This window comes from Platalea leucorodia (assembly GCF_965183815.1).
Source record: "Platalea leucorodia genome assembly, chromosome: 1".
In the NCBI taxonomy this organism is placed as follows: Eukaryota; Metazoa; Chordata; class Aves; order Pelecaniformes; family Threskiornithidae; genus Platalea; species Platalea leucorodia.
Window position 1 is genome coordinate 163,459,226 of NC_138823.1, and position 21,935 is coordinate 163,481,160.

At 47.4% G+C, this 21,935-nt stretch overlaps 1 protein-coding gene across 2 annotated transcripts in view; it reads left to right on the forward strand.

Annotated features, from left to right (window-relative positions):
• Positions 1-643: 643 nt before the first annotated feature.
• Positions 644-21,935, forward strand: part of PLCD1 (phospholipase C delta 1) — a gene marked incomplete at its 5' end in the record, with an annotated part of 54,651 nt that continues 33,359 nt past the window's right edge. The window contains 2 exons of one of the 2 annotated variants that reach the window (XM_082306351.1): positions 644-776; positions 14,570-14,734. In XM_082306351.1, the coding sequence (XP_082162477.1) occupies positions 743-776; positions 14,570-14,734 (199 nt within the window). Of the gene's footprint in view, positions 777-9,845; positions 9,946-14,569; positions 14,735-21,935 lie in introns of those variants that run through there. The other variant, XM_082306350.1, reaches the window with a different exon arrangement.

Sequence of the window (21,935 nt, forward strand, 5' to 3'; positions counted from 1 at the left end):
GAAGAAATCAGTTCCACTCAGTAAAAGCATCAGGACAGTGCAGTTTTTTCTGCTTTCTGTGTCTCTGTCTCAAACACAAAGCTTGTAATTTTTTCTTCTGCTTTAAGCTCATGCCTCCGCGAGCGTTTGTGGTTACAGCTTCTATTTCTACATTGGCAATTTCTGACCTGTTTTTTTTTTTTATCCCTGTGAGAAGAAATGTGCCCCTACCAATATCTAAAAGCCCTTTAGACCTAGACTCTGATCACTGGCATCTGTTTAAGGCCCTTTCCTTGATTTGGGGACCACGGGGGACAGATTCACAGCACTCGGTGTCTTCTGGAAGCCTTGCTGGAAAGGAGCGTAAAAATGTGCCAGCAACAGGAAAAGAGGCATCGTTGTCAGGCTGCGGCGGTAGCAAAAGCAGGAGGCTGGGCCAGCGGTGAAGACGCCAGATTTCAGCGGGGAGGAGCCAGGGCCAGCGCGGCGCTGGGGCTCGGGCGCTTGGCCTCAGTCGATGCGCTGGGCAGGCGGTGGCGTGCGGATGCGGGAGAGAAATAAATGAGGAGTCATAGCGAAGAGGCATTTCCAGCCAAGGGGAAGGAGCAGGCCTCGCCGAAGGGAGCTGACGTTGGGGATTACTGGAGTGGAGAGCAGGGGGAGCCGCGCGGGTCTGGCTTCCACCCCGGGCCAGCGCTAACATCTGGGCACAGCTGTTTCCCGGAGCCCTTTCTGCTGCTGCACCTCGGCTTGTTTTGCAGCAATGGAATCGAATGGCACTTTCCTTGCTTGCAACAGTAAGTCTGTAGAAACGTCCTGCATTTCAGCTCTCTTATCTTGTGCAAGAGCTTTATGTTTCCTCCTCTCTTCTCCTCCCTCCTTTGCGTCCCCATTCTCTCATTTGGAAGTAATGCAGCATTTAATCCGTGTTACAGAGAGAGATGACAGATTTTTCTCTGTTAATGGGGTTAGCTGTGTTGGTAGAGTGAGTGTCTTCTCTGGATAAGTGTCTGCAAGTCCAGAAAAGTTGATCCAAATCTCCTCCCCTTTATGGTGAACCTGAGAGCGGGATGGGTGCTCAACTTAGTGAACACTCTGGGCTCTGGTGAAGACAGCAGAGCCAGGATAAATCACCTCGGCTCAGGGTCTGCTCCCAAGACTCTATACATGTTAGGTACAAAATAAGTAACGTTTCTAAAAAAAGAAGAAATCCTCTCTGCCCTTCCAGCAAGTGAGATTTAGGAAGATTCAACTGGTACCAAGACTGAGAAGCTTGTCTGATAGACAGGGTAATGAAATATCCCTTATCCCCTTGCCTGACTTTAATATATTGCTTTGTTACCTCTTCATTGTATTTTACTTACTCTGATGAGCAGAAACAACTCGGGGCTGCGATAGCTACAGATTGAAATGGGATATTGTGATCCCACAGAAATGGGAAACGTCTCCAGTGCTTATTTCTATTTCATGAGATAGGTGCTTTCTTACTATAGATGAGCTATAAACAAAAATAAACTGATAGAGCAATAAGTGATTGACCATAAACATAATCAGTTTAGCGTTACCAGGAGAAATGCAAAAAGATTCCCCCAGGCTCAAGAAATCTTCCTTCTGATTTTCCCAGATGCTAGAAATCAGACAGGAAGGTGAAACAGAGGTTAACGTTACACTTTTTGTAGGTATCTCATTCATTATACAAGCACTGGGGAAAGAAAGCTAAGAAATACATCTGGAACTATTAAAATATTTCCTATTCTGGCTTGTGGGTCATTTTTCAGTGAATATTATTTAGTCTTCTGGGGTTAAGAACCAAGAAGAATTCAGTGGCTGTTTGTTAATCTTGTTTTCTTGTCTCAAGCAGAAAAAATACACAAGTGTTGAATGAGCCAAGCTTTTAAAAAAGTATTTACTGAAATTCCTTGACACATAACACACACAAGTGCCAAAGTCACTCTGAATGCCAGACTACTTAGACAAGAAAATTTGCTCACATGTTGGTTTGTTAGCAGGATCAGACTTGTGCTACGTAGTTTGTCAGAAATTTCTCAGATACTATGGTTTATAGATATGCTTTGTCTATGGCTGTATGTTGAAACTCAGTTTCTTTCTTTCAGTTTCTCTCTTTTTTTTTTTTCCCAACATAGATACAACAACAGCTGTATTTACCGTGTCAGCATTAACCACAGGCACATGGTTCAGTCTCAGTAAAATATCTGACAGTCGGTAGGGGACACCTGAGGTATCTGCCGGTAGCAGAAGTGGGTATTACTGTAGATGAGAGTTTCTGAAAAGTTCGTATAGTTTTGTTTACTCTGCATTTGGATGGAGATCTGAGTCCTGGGAAGAAAACTGAGCATGCTCCCTTGTCCACAGAGCCAGAGTAGCTGCTGTGATTTAGTGGTCTGTGCCTTTTATTTTGAATGCGTTTAATTCAGCTGGATGGGCTTCTTGTTGCTTATTTTATAAAGGGTCATCTACATTTAGTATGCAATGAATCTGCTAGACACTGTGGGCTATTAATAATCTTTCTCTTGCCTCATGAAGTTGGTTTGTTTCTGAACTGGGAGCCCTTGTGCTCGCACAGATTATAGAATAGCTAATTTGTACTATGCCTTATTCTTATACATTGACTTTTTCATCCAAGACACAGTGTACATTGTTCAGGGAATGCCACAGCCCCATTATGGGAAAGCCCTCTGCCTCAGCCCAGGGTGAGAATCAGCAGGGAAGGGTTAGTAAAATCCTACAAAACTGGCCGTTTCCTTTTTTAGAGAATAAACTTCTGGATTTAAATTTCCAAGTGAATCATCTCCACCTGCCCTGCTTAGCTGGGAGCACTGAGGAGGCTCCCGGGCTTCAACCTCTGTGGGTGGAGATACTACTTGGGATCAGCTGGGATCTACTCTGAAGCAGCCGGTGACTTTGATCTCCTTTCCTACAAACAAAATGCTCCTAGCACACCCCATTTGATGCAGGTTGCGCCTGATGTGGTATGTGGGAGTTTTTTGAGCCGCAGTGTTCCTTAGTAATGCAGGAGAATTTGCAATACTGACACTTCTCAGTACATGAAACACGCAACTTGTCCCTTTTTCAGACAGGACAAGTAAAGTTCATTTTGGGGCTTTTTTTATTTTGACACAAAAGATGCTAAATTTCCAATCTGAGCAATGTCTTTTGGTAAAACTAAAGCCCGCAGCTGGTTTTGAGATTGTTGCCAGTGTGCAAAGCCCCAACATCACGCCCAAAAGCAGATGAGTCGGGGCAAGAAGATGCTTGGGGAAAAATAGATTTTAATGAGGAAATGAAAGAGGCGGAAGAAGGAAATGCAGTCGCTTGGAAAACTGCTGCAGGTAGCAGAGACGAAAGGACAGAGCCAACTACAGGGAAAAGCAAGCGGGAGAGGTGTGTGGGGAAGAGATGGTTTGTGCAAGATCCAGAAACTCAGCTGCCTGGATAGGCAGCTCTGGGAGCCAAAGGTGTCAGTGATTTGGGAGCAAAGTATAGCTTCCTTTACAGGGAGATCGAAATATATCAACAGGTATTTATGAAGGAAAGCTGCAGACAAATACTTGGTGATTTGATCATCCAGGGTGGGATTCAGCTCGCTAAATGTAGGTATCTGCAAGAAATTTTAGGCTTATAAGGATCTAGACAGGTGAATTGTACCCTGTCTTCTCCTGGCCCCTTGTTCGGTGCACTGCAGATATCTAAATACTGCGAGACTAAGCCCCGGCCCGTGCGTCTCCTAGGTCCTTACCATGGATGGAGGGGCTCAGTCCTTACTCAGTCAAGCCCACCAGAATGGAAGGCTACAGACCATGGGCAAACACGGAGGTTTCTCTTTTTCTTTTTGCAGGTAGAGAAGATTTTGCCAGTTTCTTCTAAACTGAGGTGCTTCCACACCTTAAATGGCCCAGTTTAGACAATGTGGGATGGGAAATTCTCACACCTCGGGCTGCCCCTCACATGGGTACCTTTTAAAGCCCTGTGTTGAGACACCACACAACAAGTCTCCTTGGCTGTTTTTGGGTAAAGGTACAGAGTGATGAAATTCCAAATAAATCACTTAGGGGGGGAAAAAAAGGACTTTTTCCCTAGTTTTGCATAATTCAATTGTGCAATTTAGTTATTGCACAAATTTTGCCCTGCTACAGAACTGTGAGAGTGACCTGCATTTTGTCTGTGGAAGAAATTTCAGCTCCTGAAGAAAATGTTGAGCAAAGCTGTTAAGTGGCCTTAAAAAAAGGAAGCTGGGACGGGCCTACAATTGTCTTTGGTTTTATGAAGAAAACATCTTCATCAGCACATGCCCAGAAACTTGACTTAGGATTTAGGCAACTAAGCTGCATGAGTGCTCCTGGCTGTTGGTGCTGGTCCTATCCATCAAGTTGATATCCTTCTTTTCAATTACTTTCTTCCCACTCTTTTCACACTAGCTACTAGAAAAGCTGTAATTTACTGAAAGCCAGTGTTTGTTTTAGTGCCTCTCACTCTGCAGCCAAATCTCTGTGTGCACCGTGGTGGAGGGAAGGACCGAACAAAACCTTCAGTCTGGTTTTGAGTTCCTGAGTGCAATGACCTTTAGTTAGGTGTTTTACCTGGATTTCATCAAGAGCGCAGGGCAGCAGCTTTTGATGGGTCACAGCCAGTGCCATGCACGGATCCAAGCTTCCTTCGAGTGACCCAGACTGGCAGAAAGATTTATGAAGATTTTCACAAATGAAGGTCACAATTTGAACTGTCTGTGAAATGTCTGAGCAGGCAGCCTGGCTTCGTCTGTACAAACCAAGGCCAGGGCTCTGCACTGTTTAACTGCCAGCACATTCCCCAGCATGGTTTTGATCCACGGCAGGCTAGCACATAGCGTGATCTGGGTGATGGCATGGACCTGCAGTCCTTTCTGGTAGGCAGTCTGGATATAGCCAGCCTGTTTTGGGGAAAGATGGCTGTGCTGTGTGGCCTGAGCAGAGCAGAGCTGGAGAAGGGACCTTTCTCCTCCCAGAGACCTTGCAGACAAGGCGAGACAGCCAAAAGATACAGAGGAAAAGTGGGGCTGAGAAATATTGGGCAGGGTGACAGCGCTGATCTCAGTGCACCAGAAACCTGTCCATCGTACGGCTGCTTGCCAGCGTGCCAGCGGAGCGAGGTTTTAGGCGGTGATTTGAAGGACAGCCACAACATGATACTTGGGAAGAACTCCTCCTGTATGAAACTTTAAGGTCATCCTGCCCCAGCTCAGCAGGACCTCTTGAGCACCCTGGAAGCAGAGAGGGCAAGAAAAGCCAATGTAAGGAAGAGAAGGAGGTTTGCTGATGCTGCCACCGGCTTTGTGGAGAAGCCCATTCTCAGTGTCACCACAAGGTGGAACTTGGTACATACCACATGCACCGGAGATGCACCCACTGTCAACAAGCAGAAGCATCTTCGGCCAGAGATGCACGGATGCTTATGGTCTCAGCACCCACTCCATGGTCCCCGCTCCCCCGGAGGGAGCAAGAAGGGGAGTGCTGGTGTAGAGGAGACATTGGCGTTTTTTGTTGGTGGTGAGAAACTGGCTGTTGTCCAGCTCTGCTGTGCCAACAGCAAGGCCTGGTCCTCGGAGGATGTGAGGTGACTGGGGAGAATGAAGCTGAGAGCAGTGAGTGGTGTCCTGGAGGTAGCAAGGAAGGAGGAAAGAGTGAGTTTTCTACAGGTGGGATGTGAGAGAGCATGAATGAAGAAGAATGGACTCCAGAGGGAAAGGCAGGGCAGGTGGGACCCTGCAGACGTGGAAGGAGCCTTGCTGTCCTGTCCTCCCAGCAGGGTCTCAGCTGGAAGACAACTTGCCATTGCTGGGACCCCACTGATTCCAGGCACAGGGCTGCTAAAGAGCTGATGTAAAAGTCAGGTTGGATATAACCATGGGGTGATGGCAGATGACAAAAGGGGCCTCTGCAGAGGCACTTCACAGGTAACATCAGTGATTTGCAAAAGCATTGGAGAAACCAACTAAATCCTCATCACTTGACAGGTTTTCTGCTTTTCTGAGCAGCAGCCACTGCCCAGTGCTACAGCTGGCTGTGCTCATTTCCGAGCAGCTGCTGCACTGACAATACTCCTCATATTAGGTGTGCAAAAGTAATGCTCAATCTTATTTACCATCAGGAACTTCAGTTTCCGAGTGCTCCATCACCCTAACAAGTGATGGAAGGTTGTTGCGTTACTACAGGCCAGCTGAACTACAGCTTTCTCAAACTCTCATTGATTCTACGTTCACCTGGATTGAATGGTCTCACGCTTGCTGAGGACTAGGAATATGTAGGGACAGATATTGTAGTTCATTAATGAGCAGTGATACTTTGATTGTGCTATGACTTTTATTAAAATAATTCTATTGATTTTCACTGTGAGGGAGCCTGGGAGGGAAGGTGAAATTATAGTGTTTCTTCAAAGAACAGCATCATGTAAAATAGACCTAATTTTTTCTTCTTGGTAACCAGTGCAGGGAAAGACACAACCTTTGGTCTCTTTAGTGGGAAAATCTCCTCTTAAAATGACATGCGTTATGTGTTATGTAACTGCCATAGGCGTTACTAGTCATAATAGAGTCATTTACATCATGTGCATGACGCAATGGGGAAGTGGTGAGGTCATCACCAGCACAGGTATTTTCATTCCAGTCCTGAATTATCACAAGTCTGGGCAAATCAGCAGCTGACTTCTGTCAAGTCTTTTGTGTCAGTGTGGTGTAAAGAGACTGTGATCAGTATTAGGGCTGCACCACTTTGGGTGTTGCCCAGACATGGTGGGAGACCAGGTCCAGCCTCAAAGAGCTCAAAACCAACCTGCTTCTTCCTCTGTGAAGTGGTAATAGAGCTTCCTTGCCTCCTTTCATAGAATCGTAGAATCTCCTGAGCTGGAAGAGACCCATGAGGATCATCAAGTCCAACTCCTGACTCCACCTCCTTTGTGGAAGGATGTGATGGAGAATAATTCATTTTGGAAAACTGTCTGAAGAGCAGCTTGTGCATTCATGGTTTTCTCACATAGCCCATTTCCTACCAGACTCTACAGCCTTTCTATCTCAAGTGCCTGTTTTGTGGATATTAAAGCACTTGCTAACTTTGGGACCACATTCTAACATCCTTGTTCACATCGATTTCCATTTGCTCCATGAGTAATCCAGCTGGAATCGATAGGATGATTAGCACAGCCCTGATCCTGGGCACGGGGACACGAATAACTTCACTCATGTGACCGGTGCCATTGATTTCAGTGGGACTGGTCATATGGGTAAAATTGCGTGCTTGCATGCATGCTTCGGCCCCAGTCAGGTGTTACCTGCGGTGAATAAGGGTTGGGGCATTTGTCCCTAAGCCATCTGCAGGAATTGCTTCCTCCAGTGCCGGAGCGTGACGCAGCATCATGTAACATCAATAAGGAATGCCACGTAACCCACCGTGTCACACTTGGCCGTCAGGCTTCGTCTATGACATGCGACATTGTCTTTAAATGACTTCAAGACCACAATACATCCAGATCTGTTGTTTCCCAAAGCAGGGCATTTCTGGCCCGATGATCTCATCTTTGTTTTAAAAACAAACAGATTTTAACTGCTTTACATCTCTGAAGCCCTCGCAACAGCAAAACTCGCACATTGCTGTTCTGGAGAAGTATCTAAACTCGGTGAATGCCGATCCTGTGCTTTGTGTGTGTGCAAACTTCAGGGATAAGTACAGTAAAATGTTCTCTGAGGGCCTGGAAAGCTCTGAGCAGTGCTGTCACTGGCACTGTTTATTAGGAATTAATGAGAAAACAAAGCAGAGGGGCTCTGTGTGCTCCCAAATCGATCCCTATGGGACTCTGGCTGCTGCTGGACAGGAGAGCTGGGCCACAGAAGCAAATTGTTTTGCTAAGGCAAGTGCAGGAGACCATTCTCTTCCCCACTCCTTTAATTAGATCAGTCCTCTCCAGTATAATGTGAAATACGGGAAGTGCTCAGAGACTGCTAGCTAATAAATATCATCTAGCCATCACATCATGGTGCCCACCGCCTAGCCAGGGCAAAAGCAAAGCCCCCAGCTCCCAGGGGAGTGCTACAGAGATTACAGCTCTGACATCCAGCCCCTGTACATGCAGGGGGCTCAGAAAAGGCTGGAGGTGTTTCCTCAAACACCTACTGACTGCCTGGCTAATATGTTCAACAACATCCCATCCAGAAAATGCCTTTATTCTCCTTTGCTGTCTGTGATTTGTAGTTGCTATGTGTAAATAAGGCGTTATTAGTCGTACTGCTGTTCAAGGCCCTGCAATGGCTCTGCCTTGTCCTCAGAGAGGTTCTTACATGTGGCATATGGCAGAGATTGATGAGTCTGATCCTGTTCTTGTGCTGGTCAAATAGCTCAGTCGTCTGTGCTTATCTGTGAGTGTTGGTAGGGCTTCCTTCAAAATGTGGAGAAAGAAGGGGAAGATGGCTGGATCACCAGACACCAGAAATAGAGAATATGTTTCTAAAACCTGTGTTGAATATGATGGGGGGCTGGTGTTGGGGAGCCTTCGATTAAGTCTCCAGCACAAACGGTGACATGTGGTTTGCTGTCAAGTTTCTCGGGCATATGCTGGTTCTGCAGCAAGGGACATTCACCCCAGCCTGACTCCATCTCCCTGCAGCATCTTCACCCTTGGCTTGCCTGGCAGAGCAGCAGCTAGCAAAGGCAATGACAAAAAAACCTAGTCTGTAACACGGTCTGTAAACTCCCTTAGGATGGAACAGCTTAATAAGTATAGCTGCTGTATTTCACCGCAGAAGGGGTCATGGCTAGGGAAGAGAAGGATTTTAGTCCCAGCCATTGCCAGGACGATGGGCAATGGTCACGAGTTTCAGCAAAGGAAATTTATACTGGTCATAACGAACAAATATGTCACTAAGAACGTCTAAGCTCTTGAACAGGGATCTAGATTGGCTGGGGAGTCTCTGTCCTTAGAGATATCCAAAACTCACCTGGAGAAGGCTGTGAGCAACCTGATCTACCTTTGGTGACCCCACTTTGAGTGGGTGGTTGAACTAGAGATCTCCAGAGGTCCAGCCCAGCCTGAATTATTCTCTGATTCCATGTAATCAGTGACTTGTTAAACCACTGATGGGGGCTTATTCCTGTACCAGACTGCAGGACAAATTTGACTTACAAGAATAAACCCAGAGCCATGCAGACACGCAGGGTAAGCGACTCACCCACGTCATACAGGAAATCGGTGGCAGAGGAGAGACTATCCAGAGTCTTAGGAAAAATGCTCTTCTCTAGGTGGAAAAAGAAGAGCATTAAAACAGTTTCCGAGCTGCTTTTGGGCTACATCTGCCCTGGCTCAAAGGTGTTTTTAGCTTCCTCTTCACTGCATGTCAGGGGGAACAGCACGCAGCAGCTCTGCACAGAAGAGAAAGGGTGGAGCCACGCTCTCTCTGATCCAGGCGTTTGTGGGCAGGCCAAGCTGACAGTCCCTAGGCACTGCTTAGGAGCCACAAACAATATTCATGACTCCTCCAGCCCCTGGAAATGATGCATAAAAACCTACTGGCATATGACTGTAGGAAAACTTGTTCCTTCTACCTGGGCAGCTGCCGGCAGGCTCCTTGGTGTAATTTCGCATCCAGTGTGTGCTGGTGAGCAAAGCAGGAGGAGAGACTTCCCACGGTTCCACCCCCAGCTGGACTGTGCCCTCCCCTGCCTTCCTCTGCCTTCGCTCTCCCGCTGCCTGCACTCCCTCCTTGGAGCCCCGTTTGACACCGCGCACGCCGGAGGCTCCTGGATGAGCAGGGATCCCCGCAGGGGTGGCGTGGCCCCCCGTCCTTCCCGACGCCCGACGCCTCTCCCTGAGCCCCACGCTGGATCATGCAGTGCTTCCGAAGGCAGCCCAAGCGCAGCGTGTCCCAGGAAAACATCCTACGGGAGCAGAGCCGTAGAGTGGCCACGTTGAATGGCATCAGGCTGGGTAAGGGACAAGTTGGCCAGACCTTCGGCACTTCCACACGCTGGCAGCCGCTTCATTTCTGCCTCCTCTCCCTGTGCAGAGGCAGTGCTCCACCCTAAAGGCAACTTCAAGGTTATTTTTAAACTCCCGAGGTTTCTTTTCCTTTCCTTTGCCTGTAACCACCTGCCAGATGCATAAAACCACTTAATTTGAGGCATCAAAGACAGTGGGACCTCTTTGGCAAAGGGTTGGTTTCCAGATCTCTTGCTGAGCTTTCTGAATTGTCGCTGCTTGAGGGTGTTTGGGGAAGGCAGTGCCCTTTTCCTGCCTGATTTTAGGACTTCTCGGTGGTGTGTTGCCAGTTGCTGTTAGAGCCTGAGGAACCACCCAGAGGTCTGCATTCACCAGATGAAAAGAAAGAGGAAACCCAGGGAGTTTCATAACTTCTGTGTCTGGCTATGAACTCATCGCCGGTTCCTGCTCTCTGGAGAGACAGCCCGAGTGGATGCGAGTCCCTTGATTTCCGTGGCTACAGAGGGCAGGTGGAAATGGAAAATGGCCATTTACCCACCCGAGTTCTTTGGATTTTATCAGAAAGGCTTTCTGCCCTTTTAAACCGGCAAACCTGAGTTATGTCTGGGCTTAAACCGGGTGGGAGAGGGTGAGCAGACAGGAGGAGGCTTGTTTTATCGCAGTTGTAATTAACATGTTTATGTCAGATCAGCAGAATTGTGAGTGAGCAATGCAGAAATATGGATTATCACTGTCTTCTATAGAAATCATTCTATCTCCTTAGTGAACTCAAAGCCTGGCTTCTACTGTGACAGCTGTTGTTTTATTGTGTCTGCTTGCTGTAAACCCGAGATGGATAATACAAGGGTTAACATTTTTGATGTCTTAGTGTCTAAAGTTTCATAGTGCGGTATATTAACTTCACGGTTATTGCAGTGCTGTGTGTGCTGGAGGCACTCCTACCTTTGCCAAACATGATTTTCACTCTGAACATTACTTCACACTAAATATATTCTGTTTAGAAAGTGTGTGATTGATATTTTGCGAGGAGGGGGGCCCGACCCCTGAAATGCACTCTGCAATTTTGCGTGCCAGGTATATATTGGTATTCCATAGAGGATGCTAAGCAAGACACACTCCTGCCACATATTTCAGGCAGGATTTGGACATCTATTTCAGTGTGGTGACCGTGCTTCTCATGCCTAGTGTAGTTATATAGTTGGAAATGAATATCTTTGTCCTGCTGCATAGTGTTTTTTAATTTTTAAATGACGTTTGTGTATGATGACTCTGGTTTCTTTCAAACAATTTTCCATTGCTGTGAGATGGAGCTCTGGACCGCAAACCTCCTCAGCTCCATGGGGCTCTTAGGCAGAAATCCTCAGGAGCTGGTTCAGGCATAAAACCTGAAAAGAGGTTTCTTCTGGGAAAAGGTTTTATCTGGAAAGCAGTTCAAATGACCAGCTGAGAGTAATGTCCCACTGGCACATCGGGGGTGCGTTTGTGGTTCCTGTATCAGCAGATCAGAGCGTTTTCCGCTCCATCTCTGGCCTAACAAAATGCTGATGCTTTGTAGATAGGAATAGAGAAGCTAAGTGACTCACCCAAGGTCATTTAACAAGTCTGTGGCATAGGAGGCAGGGCCCAAAACACCGGCCCTCTTTCTGGCCAGTTTAGCTCTCTGAGCTTGAACTGCTGCTAGACAGAGCGCCTGAAAGAGGCTGTGCCCACCCGGTTAAGGGGATGTCCCTCCTTCCTCTGGGCCCACCGTTGGGTGGTTCAGGCAATACTTGGGGTCACCACCGGCAGAGGTGAACTCTCGGTGACCGCTCATCTATCTGAAATCTCCCACATGATATCTCTATCTCCCACATCAAAGGAATGACGGAGCTGTTAGACACCCATGATTAGCCCTCTTGCCCTTTCCTGGCCAAACCCGCTGTCTCCTAGAGGCAAGCTTGTCTCCATCCCCTCCCTGGCTTCTCTCACTGCCCTCTGACTCACGCTCCGTGCCAGCTTTGATCTTTGCCATGCTTTCACCATGCACCGTCCTTCTTCGTCTTTCCCTCCTGCTCTTGCGAAGTGCGGTGGCCTGCTTTGCTGAGTCATTTCGCCTGCCCTGGTCCTCAGGCACAGTGGCCAAGGATGAGTGGGAGGGCTGCTCCCAACCCATCGCCAGATCCTCGGAAGAGGAAGGGGGGTTTTGACCCGTGCTAATGTACTGACTGGGCTGTGCCGGTGAGCAGGATGAAGGACTCCGAGCTCTGGCTTGTGTCTGAGATGTCTGGAGGAGAGGAATCTGCCCTTGACCACTGCCCGTGCCCATCCAGGTTTGCCTGTGTTACATTGGCGGAGCTCTTTGGGATGCCCAGGTAGCACGACATGTTACACGTGCTGCATGCTGTGTCTGTGTAAAAAAACATGTCCCAGTCAACAGGGGTTTCTCATTACACACTTAAGCACATAGGCACCCAAAGGAATTGATGGTTTTCCTGCTTTCCTCCTCACGTCACCCTAGGATGGCATGCCCTCCTCCTAGTCCCATATCGATGCCTCGCATGATTGGGATCTGAAGAAAGGGGGAATGAGGCTGGGAGCCAAAACAGAAATGTGGGTGAATAGAGAGAAGGAAGAAGTTTGTTTTCTCTCCAGGACCCTTGAGGGGTATCACAGCGATATGAGTGAGGCCAAAGTCTCTGGTATCTTCTCTGTGCTTGGAAGACCTTTGCCTCAGAGGGGAAGCCTTAACACCCCAACTCAGGAGACCAAGGATCTGTGAAGGTGTTGTGGAGTCTGTCCTTCCTCTGGATGGTCTGGCCTCTTGCCAACCCCTGGGTATGCTTGAACCTCAGCAAACCCAGGAGGGTGTCCCAGACATGAGCTGAGAGGCCCAGGGGATGCTGTAGCATGGGAAGACACTTAATTAATAAGATAACTAATTGAATGTAGAGGAAAGAGAGAGGCCACAGCCACCTTTTCAGGATCTCCAGCTCCCACTGGGGCACTTTGAACTCTGGATGCCTCAGCCAGGCTCAGCTCCGCACATGCTCCTTGGCATCTGCGAAACCAGTAAAGTGGTGTGAGCGGCTCACCGCGTGGACCCTGGACACCCCTAATATTTATCTCTGACGGAGATCTCAGGCTTTCTTTGGCAACCTAAAATGCTCTCTTTAGGCCAATGTATCCCAGCTACAAACACATGGTGCTGCTTTTTGCTGCTGCCACCATGTCCCACCTTGGTGGCCTGCACCACTGGGCACTTCAGTTTCCTGTATGAGGTTTTGGCTGCTTGGATCTCGTGCTGGGTTTTGTTTTTCAAGCAGGCCTGAAGTGATACTTGGTAGTTTATTGCCTTCCCCTATTTAAAAAACAGCAATTCAAGGCAGCTGTGTCTTCCAGAGAAGAACAAACCCAATGTCACAGGGGAATGCCACACTGCAATATAAATGTTATTGCGTAACATTGGATTTCTGCTTTGCGTTATGTTTACGTAGCATCGGGAAATTTCCCATGATGTGAATGTCAGGTGGCTGCAAGTGGGCCAATGGTTATCTGCATTGTCAAGATAAGGTTAGCAAAAATCCCATTGAGTTGGGATGTGCTTGGTCAGTACTAGAGTTAAATGCTGTTTCACCAGCTTTGAACCAGCCTTTCATGCAATGTCAGAGGTGCAAGGTGCCTATTACAGAAAGCCTGGGGTGTGTTTCCCGTGTTTCATGTTCTCACCCTCCCCAGCCCACACGCTCTAGATCTGTAATTAATGGTTAGTTTGAGGGACAGATTCTCCAAGGTATTTGGGTATGTGGAAGTCATATACTGCTGAGACATTCAAAACCATGTAGAACGCCAAATCTATGTTTTCAAAGTCTCAGTAGATCCCTGTTGCCTCTCTAGATGTCTAAGTGCCTTCCTGAATCCAGCCCAAGATGTGAAATCTGAAGTTCCTGGAATGAGAAGGTCTGGTTATTATGACTTGGCATTGTGGTGGGTAAGAAAGATAAAGGTCTTCTCGGATACTGGCTGGGCAATGAGGAGAACATGGTTGCTACCTTATTGCTACCTTATTGATGTGATGCTGCCTGTCACCAAACTTACCTGTGTATGTCCTAAGCTTCATAACACTGATCTTCAAAATTCCCATGTGGATAGGAGGGGACTGCTTGCCAGAGAAGGAAGAGATATCTGTGTGTATTCCTGTTTCCACAAAGGAAATTTGTGGCAGAATAGATCTGAAATCACTCGAAAGTTCCTGACAGTACTCCAATTACAAGTTATACAACTTTCTTTCCTCCGCTTTTACTGTTAAGTTGTTGGTTTTGTTGTTGTTTTTGCTTCCTAACATTAGACTATGTTTGCTGGGAAGAAGATATTTGATGTTTGTAAACCACCTGAGAATTATAGTACAAAAATCTTTGGACTCAATCTGAGAAATCCACAAGGCTCCAGCCTCTTTGGTGAGCATCAAGTGTGGCATGGCAGATTTCTGGGTCTCTGCTCTGCTGTCCTCCCCAGACCTGGCTGCACTGCAGTGGTCTGTCTATGTCTGTGGTCAGCGTCCTGTGGAAGGGAAGACCCTATGTGCATCATTTCTTGAGCTGACTCTTACAACATTACCACTACTGTTTCTCCGCAGGCCTGAAAGATGACAAGGATCTGAAGTTCCTCCTGAAAGGCAGCCAGCTGCTAAAAGTGAAGTCAGGCTCTTGGAGAAAGGAGCGGTTTTATAAGCTTCAGGAGGACTGCAAAACCATATGGCAGGAATCGAAGAAGATGCTGAGGTCTCCAGAGTCACAAATCTGTAAGTAAAGTTTGCTTCATCACAGGCGTGGGACACTGTGGGCAGAGGTGCTTGGGGTGAACCAGGACCATCATGCTTGTGGTATGGAGGTAGGGCTTGGAGCAACGAGACCAGATCCTTCGCACCTCCTGTAACACACAAACTGAGTGATGCTGTCATCTCTGGAGACAGCTGGGAGGAATCTGCCGAGTCAGGAATGGCCACATTTCCCAAGCTCATGAGCTACCACTTAAAATTATTGTGGGGTGGGCTCAGCAGCCCTGCCTGGCTCGTTTCCTCCCCAAAGCAAGAGTTCAGGTTACTCAGGTGCCCGAGCCCTAATGCTCAGTGTGAGACATGGCTTGAGCATCTGCGATGTGATACGGTGCGCTTGGGCTGTTGGTCTGAGCTCTGCCAGGACACCTCTTTCCTACCTGCAGCCCCTGGGAAAACTGGCTTTTAAGCCTCACAAGGGAACCACAGAGATGTGGAGATCCAAGGGCTGGCAGGAGATCTTTCTGGGAAGGAAATCCTATTCTCATCCTTATCCTGGAAACTCAGAATCTGCCCCATTGTAAAAAGTCCAGATACGACATTCACCCTTGTATGGACACAGGGAAAACCATTCTGTGCCAGCATCACACAGCTTGGGGCCATAATTGGGACCAGGACCCCAATTGTGCAGTCAAAATGGGATCCAGCAGAGTGTGTGTCTATTTATACCTGTTTATGTCTATTTATATCTGTTTTTTCTTCTCATTTGGTATTTTTCTGACATATTTCTCTGTCACTAACCATCACAGGCTTGTAAAGCCAGGAGGTAAATGAATAACGTGGAATATATTTTATGGCATGTTGAAATGTAAACATGCTGCCTGTGTTATTTACACAATTTTTTTTGTAACAATCACAATTAACTAAATGAAGGGTGGGTCTTCCAAATTACTCCCCTCCCACAAGCAGTGATAAGATCTTCAGTAGGAGGAGTAAGGTAGCAGGGCAAAATAGGTTTGGTTTATAACCTTGACAGCCATACTCTTCTCATGTGACCTTGGGCACCTTATTTAATTTCTTTGTGCATCAGTTTCTAAATTATGGGTGCTGAGAGAAACTCCAGTAACAGTCCTGACCCCACCTGGTCTTCTGAAGCAAATGGGAAGGGGTCCTTGTGCTGTGGCTCCAGGGACCTTGAGGTCTGCTGGGAGAAGCACTGGTGGAACCCAGTGCCTCCATTGCTGGGGCAGTGGCATGGAGCTGGCATAACTATAGCTTTTTTATATACTGAGCTGCAATAAGAGCCCTGCAGTGAGATCAGATTGTTTGAGCTGGGTGTTGGGCACAGGTTGGGAGTGTGTCTGCGTGGGTGTGGATTTACAGCGCTCAAAATACACTTTGCTAACTGGGCAATGTTGCCACGCTGTGGAGATAGAGGCAGTGCGGTTGCAAGAAGGAGAGCTTGCTGTGCCCTGGGAGTGTCCTCAGTACAAAGTAAAGATGGAGCAATATTGCCTACCGACTCATGCCCACACGTATGCTCCATAACGCCTCCATGCATGCACACCTTTCCCAAAGATTCCTTTTTTTGTCATTGGGATAGCAGGAAGGGAGACAAAGCAGTTGAGGCAGAGCTTGTCCTTGCTGCTCTGAGAAAGCAAGCTCCGGCAGGGCTCTGGCCGGGCTGGCTTTGCACCCGTACGCCCGGCTGGCTGTGGGAGCATGCCTGGTGCCAGGCTGACCTGCCAGGTGTGCCGGGGAGGGCTGGGGAGAGTTGGAGAGCCACCTCGGGGCTGCTTTCAACAGCTGCTCTGGACGCACCTGAATCTGGAAGTCAACAGGAGAGATGAGCACTGGACTGACACCTGCCTGGTCCCAAGCCATAACCCCAAGGACATCCATTTTCCCATGCCTTTCTCATCTGTTGGTCCTCTGAGACCTTCCATTCCCAAGTTTTCGGAGTGATCGCTGGGTTTGAGTTTCTTTCTTGAGCTTTTAACTTCACCAGACTGCTTTGGGTTCAAGTATAGAGAGGATTACCTCTGGTTAGTGCTATTTTCTCTGGTGGGCTCTATCACTACGGCTGCCTTCTCATTTGGTCCGGTGTGTGTAGGCGGTCAAAAAGCAGAGGAAGAGTGCCGGGGTCACGATTTGATACTCAATATCAGGGACTTCAAGGCGAGTCTCTCCAGAGGTTCACCCCTCCTTGTTAACAGACAGTAACTTTGCCTTCCAGTACAAAGCCTTTCTAAAACAGCAGATAAGCTGCCTTTTTTTAGGAAGGAAAAAGAATGAGCAGAATGGAAACTCGGCGGTTTTAGCAGCAGGTCTAATCTTATCTGCAGCATTACAGAGAGCAAGCAGATGGAGGCATCTCAGAGGAGCAAAGTCTGGGCAGGGTAAGGGTTATGCTTTTGTTTGGACAGTTTCCTGTTATTCTTGTTACTGTTCTTATAATCACGCAGAAAACCTGTTTGTAAACCATTGTGTGGTGGTGTCTAGTAGATAAAACTGGGGACTGCCAAGGTTAGACAGAAGAATCTCAGATGCTTGTAGTTAAAAAACCCCAACATATTGGAGTTGTCACAGGCACAGATGTTGCCTGAATCGGATACATGGGGTACAACCAGTACCTTCCTCTGTTGTCTTTATTTTAAACAACTGGAAATTTAGGTGGATGCTGTCTTGATAGCTGTATTACCCAGGGCTTTTTGGGGGATAGGCTGCCATTGCAATATCATTTCTACACAGGTAGAACATAATCCATTTTTTCCTTATTATCCATAATCCATTATTTTTCAGTATGTTCCATTTAGGCCCAGGGGAACATTTTTTTTCCAAAAGCCCTTGAAGCATCTTAAGTAGTCAGTTTTCCAACAAACATGTTATGTCCTGTGCTTACTCTCTGGTTGGCTCCCGCAGAAACCTAGGAGCGCTGGGCACGAAGGGCTGCACAAAAGCACCTTTAAAAACCCATTTTTTACCATAGCCTGCTCCATCCTGTGCCTGAGCTGCATACCAGGCCCAAAAACACACTGCTGCTCTCTGTTATCTTAAATGTTGTGTAGAACCACGGTCAAGGTGAATGCTTTTTTGGCCCGTGAGGCTTTTACACATGGGACAGCTTTCTCCCTGGGGTGGAGACAACAGGGTTCAAGTGGCAGGATTAACAGTTTTGGGGCAAAGAAGAGGTTTGTGCAAGGGGGCTGGTAAATAGCCGGTTCGGTCAGAGCCAGTTCACTCCTGAGCATCACTAAGGTGAGAGGGAGGGGAGCCCAAGGAGGCAGAGGGGCTTGTGTTCAAAGAGCAGCAGCCTGTCAGTAACACTGCCTTGTTTAGCTCTTGTCAACTATCAGGTCTCATCTATGTGGAAAAAAAGAGCAAAAAGGCATGTGCTTCTTTCAGTGAACTCAATTTTTGAAAATCTGTTCTTAAACCAGCTGAAATCCCACGCATGAGCTCACTTAAGCCAGACTCAATCCCTTTAAAAACTGTCTGAACTTGGGGATTTGTAGGGATGGTTGAAAACTTTCCAGTGCAACATCCTTTTGAGCATTTGGTGGAGAAACAGAATATTCAAAGCCGGAAGGAAAAGACTGAATGAGTTGTTTAGATGTAGGGGTGCTACAGTGGAGCCCCAGAGAAGCTGGTGCCTTCCTACCTCCCGCAGCCTTTCGCTGCTGGAGGCTCAGGGAGGTGACGTTTCCCTTGGCAGCCATGAGTGAACTTCACAGGCTGCACCGAGGATGACTCACTGGGGGTGCGTCCTTGAGTCACACACGTGTAGTCAAGAAAGAAGTTCAGGAGTGTTGGCTGAAATATTTCCATTTCTGGTCAAAAGCTTTACTTAAAAATTACTATTGTTGTTTTTTTTTTCCTGTATTTTGGTTAAAAGACACAGTTTGGGGAGCAATTTGAAGAGGTAAGCTAAATTCAGTTGCACAACTGAATGTTGCAAGTGATGATTGTATTATTATTTAAAGTCATGAAATTGATATTTTGATCTAAGCAATTAATTATCCTCACTATTAAAAATGCACAGATTTTGTACCAGTTCCTCTGACTTCTGACCCAATTATAGGATATTTTTGCATGGTTTAAACGTAGTAGAAAAGCTTTATGTTTATAGCCTACTACCAGTGTTCAGCAAAAGACTTTTTCCTTCATTTTTGAGTTCCTGTGAAATTTAGGAATGCCCTCAAAATGCCATGCGATGAACATACCATACCATTTTTGTGGAAGAATGAACAATTGTCTCCATTGAATTAATGCCCTGAACTTGCTTGCAGAAGAACAGAAAGGACGTGATATTGCTCAAGTCAAGAAGTGAAAACTTTAAAAGTTGCTCCTGATAAATGCCTAAAGTCAACAGAAACTCTCAGCAACCTGTATACACGCAGCAGGCAGTTGACCACACTGACACCTTTCTTCTGGAGCTGGTTAGGCAGTTTCTTTAGGAATCATTGCTTCATGGTCAGACATGTATTTGTCCCTGGAAAAATATTTGCTGATGTGAATGTGTTATGCAAGGCGGCCGTCAGCTGTGAAAACAAAACCGTCTGTCTGTGGGTCTCATTAGTTTTTATCAAAATCACTCAACCCATAAAACAAGTCATTTCAAATGCAGAGCTGCCTGGTTTTCCGATTTCATTTTGAATCAGGCCACGGCATGCGTTGCTGGGACAGTTCTCATCACAGGCAGTGTGCTGACAAATATTGACCTTATTCTCCATAGCATATGTTAAATGCAAAGACTGAAGTGTTGAGAGCCTTCGATCCCAATTTAGTGGCACTGTAATGGCAGGAGAAGTAGGACTAGTTACAGAAATAGTTTGCAGGGCCCTGGTTGTGATGTGTGGAAGGAATGTAAATAGAGATCACTCTATTTACATCGACACCCCAAGCTGTGATGGGTTGACAGAAAGATTGGGTAAAGATCTTATATTAAAAGGTATTTCCAAACAACCTGTAAAATTACATGTGCGTTATGTCACTGGTTGTCAGCTGGTGACACACACCAGCAATGAGGGCAGACTGCTGTGCAGCAGATCTCAAGTTAAAACAACATGCTGAGCAAGTCAGTGGAGGGGGAGAGAAGAAGAGAACGGATGAGGAATCAGCAGCTGGGACCTGCAGTAATTCACGCACAGGGAGATGAGAGAGCAACGCGGTCAGGGCTAAGAAGGCACAGCACAGTGGGGCTCATGCTAAACTCACCCTTGAATTATTATGTTAAAGCATCCCTTAGGGATGAGGGTGATGGATAGCCTTTGGTGTTCCCAGTCCAGGGAGTTGACAGTGCTCCAGCTCCTGCTGATTACAAAGGTCCTGATCCCAACTGCATTTGGCCATTAGCATCAGCCTCCTGTGGTGAAACTGAAATCAGCTAAACTGCTTTTTCTGGGGTGAAACCAAAGAGAGAAGCAGCACGCAATGCCAGTTTGCCCCACGTGCTCCGTGTGTTGTGAAATCCACGTAGCCTCGCTGCAGCCATCCTGGCTGGCAGGGCAGTCCCGGGGTCAGGTAGCAGCTTTCATCTGTTCTTGACAAGACGCTAAGCCAGCGCGGCTGAGCTGCAGCTGGTGAAGGTCTGGTCTTTCTGTGGACACGCAGTATTGTGTGCAAATACGGTGCAAGCTATTAACAGCTGAGCACATTTCTCATCTGCATTTCCTGACAGTCAACAGAAATGACTTGCTGAGACAATTAGAGTGGGATGCAGTAATTCAACGTGACTGAATGCCACACTGCAGAGAGCACTTGCTAATGACAGGGGGGTAGGATAAGGAAAGGGAAGGATCTGAGGAATTTTTCCCCTGGAGTGATAAAACTGTCCCCCTCCCCTCATGAGTAACTCAAGGTCAGCTGTTTTGGCAGTGCCTCCAAGTCTCTATACATTGACCCTCCTCTCCCTCTTTATCAGCAAAGGCACAAGGAAGGAGAAGAACTTTTTGGTCCTTGTCCTTCACATGCCCAATGGTTTGCAGGAGATGTGGGTTCAGTTCCTTCTTCTCTCTCTTTTCTCTAAGACTCTTGAAAAAATATCTCCTCTCAAAGGGCTGCCGGTCAAACAGGAGGAAGGCAAAGGGTGATTGCTCTCTGCCTCTGTTCCTCCTTTCCCCGTATTCTTTAGGATCACCAAAGTGTTTTACTGTCCGTGCTCCCAGCACAGGCTGGACATTTCACTTTAGGAGCAGTGACTGGAGAAGAGATGGAGGGACCAGTGGCCAGGGCTCATCTCTCAGACAAGGGCTCTAATCATTAGGCACCTTGCAGGCTTGTCCTTCTGGCTCCTCAACACTTGTATTTTTGGCTGCCCAACGGCTTATAGTGCATGCATGTGACTCGGATGCACTCCTGAAGCCTGAAAGCTCTGGGGTTACAGCTTTTAGGGTGATGGGGAGATCGAATTTGTGTCCCTCTCCCTACTGCGTCCTGCAGAAATGGTTCTCGCACAAGTGGCTATCCCCTCTCCACATGCACGTAGGGCTGAAATCCTTGCACTGGGGTGTGTCTGAGGGCATCTCATGGAGGGTGGCCAGGCCAGGCCAGGCCCCGCTGGAGGGGGGTGGGGAGCCTTTTGTGCGGGGGCCACTTGAAGGAAGAAACTAACTTCTGGGGCATGGGAGAGCTTTTGGGTCGGGCAGAGGCACAGGTGAGGCTCTGCACCTGCTCAGCAAGGTCTTGTGGGCCACTGTTTTGGACTTGGGTACTTGCAGACTCTCTAAGTCCGGTTACAGGCACATCAGTGTGAATCACAGCTTTTGTTTTCCTGTCAGAGGTGTTCCTCGTCCTTCTGCATGAGGAGATGGGCTTGCAAGTATAACAGCAAGCTCCTTGAAAGCCATGAAGAGAGAAATCCAAATCAAAAGAGACACCCAAAAGATATACCTTGGTTGCTTGAAAACATCACGATTGTCAAAACTGGCCTCCTGCGTCCTGCAGGCCTGACTCATACCTGCCTGCTGATGCCACTGGTGAAACAGAAGGGCACTGGGCCAAGAATTAGAAAGGGAGGAGCACAAGGGCAGTATCCAGTGATGAAAATTGAAAGGAGGATTAAAAAGAAAGTTCTCAACACCTTTCTGAGGCTAGTTCAGACAGGAGTCATTTCACCGGCTCCAGGGAATGCAACTATATGTTCATGTCCATGGGGAGCCTTCAGCTGTGGTACTGGCCGAGCAGCATCTGCAGCAGCCGGGAAGGCTGACCAGCATGTAACCTGTTT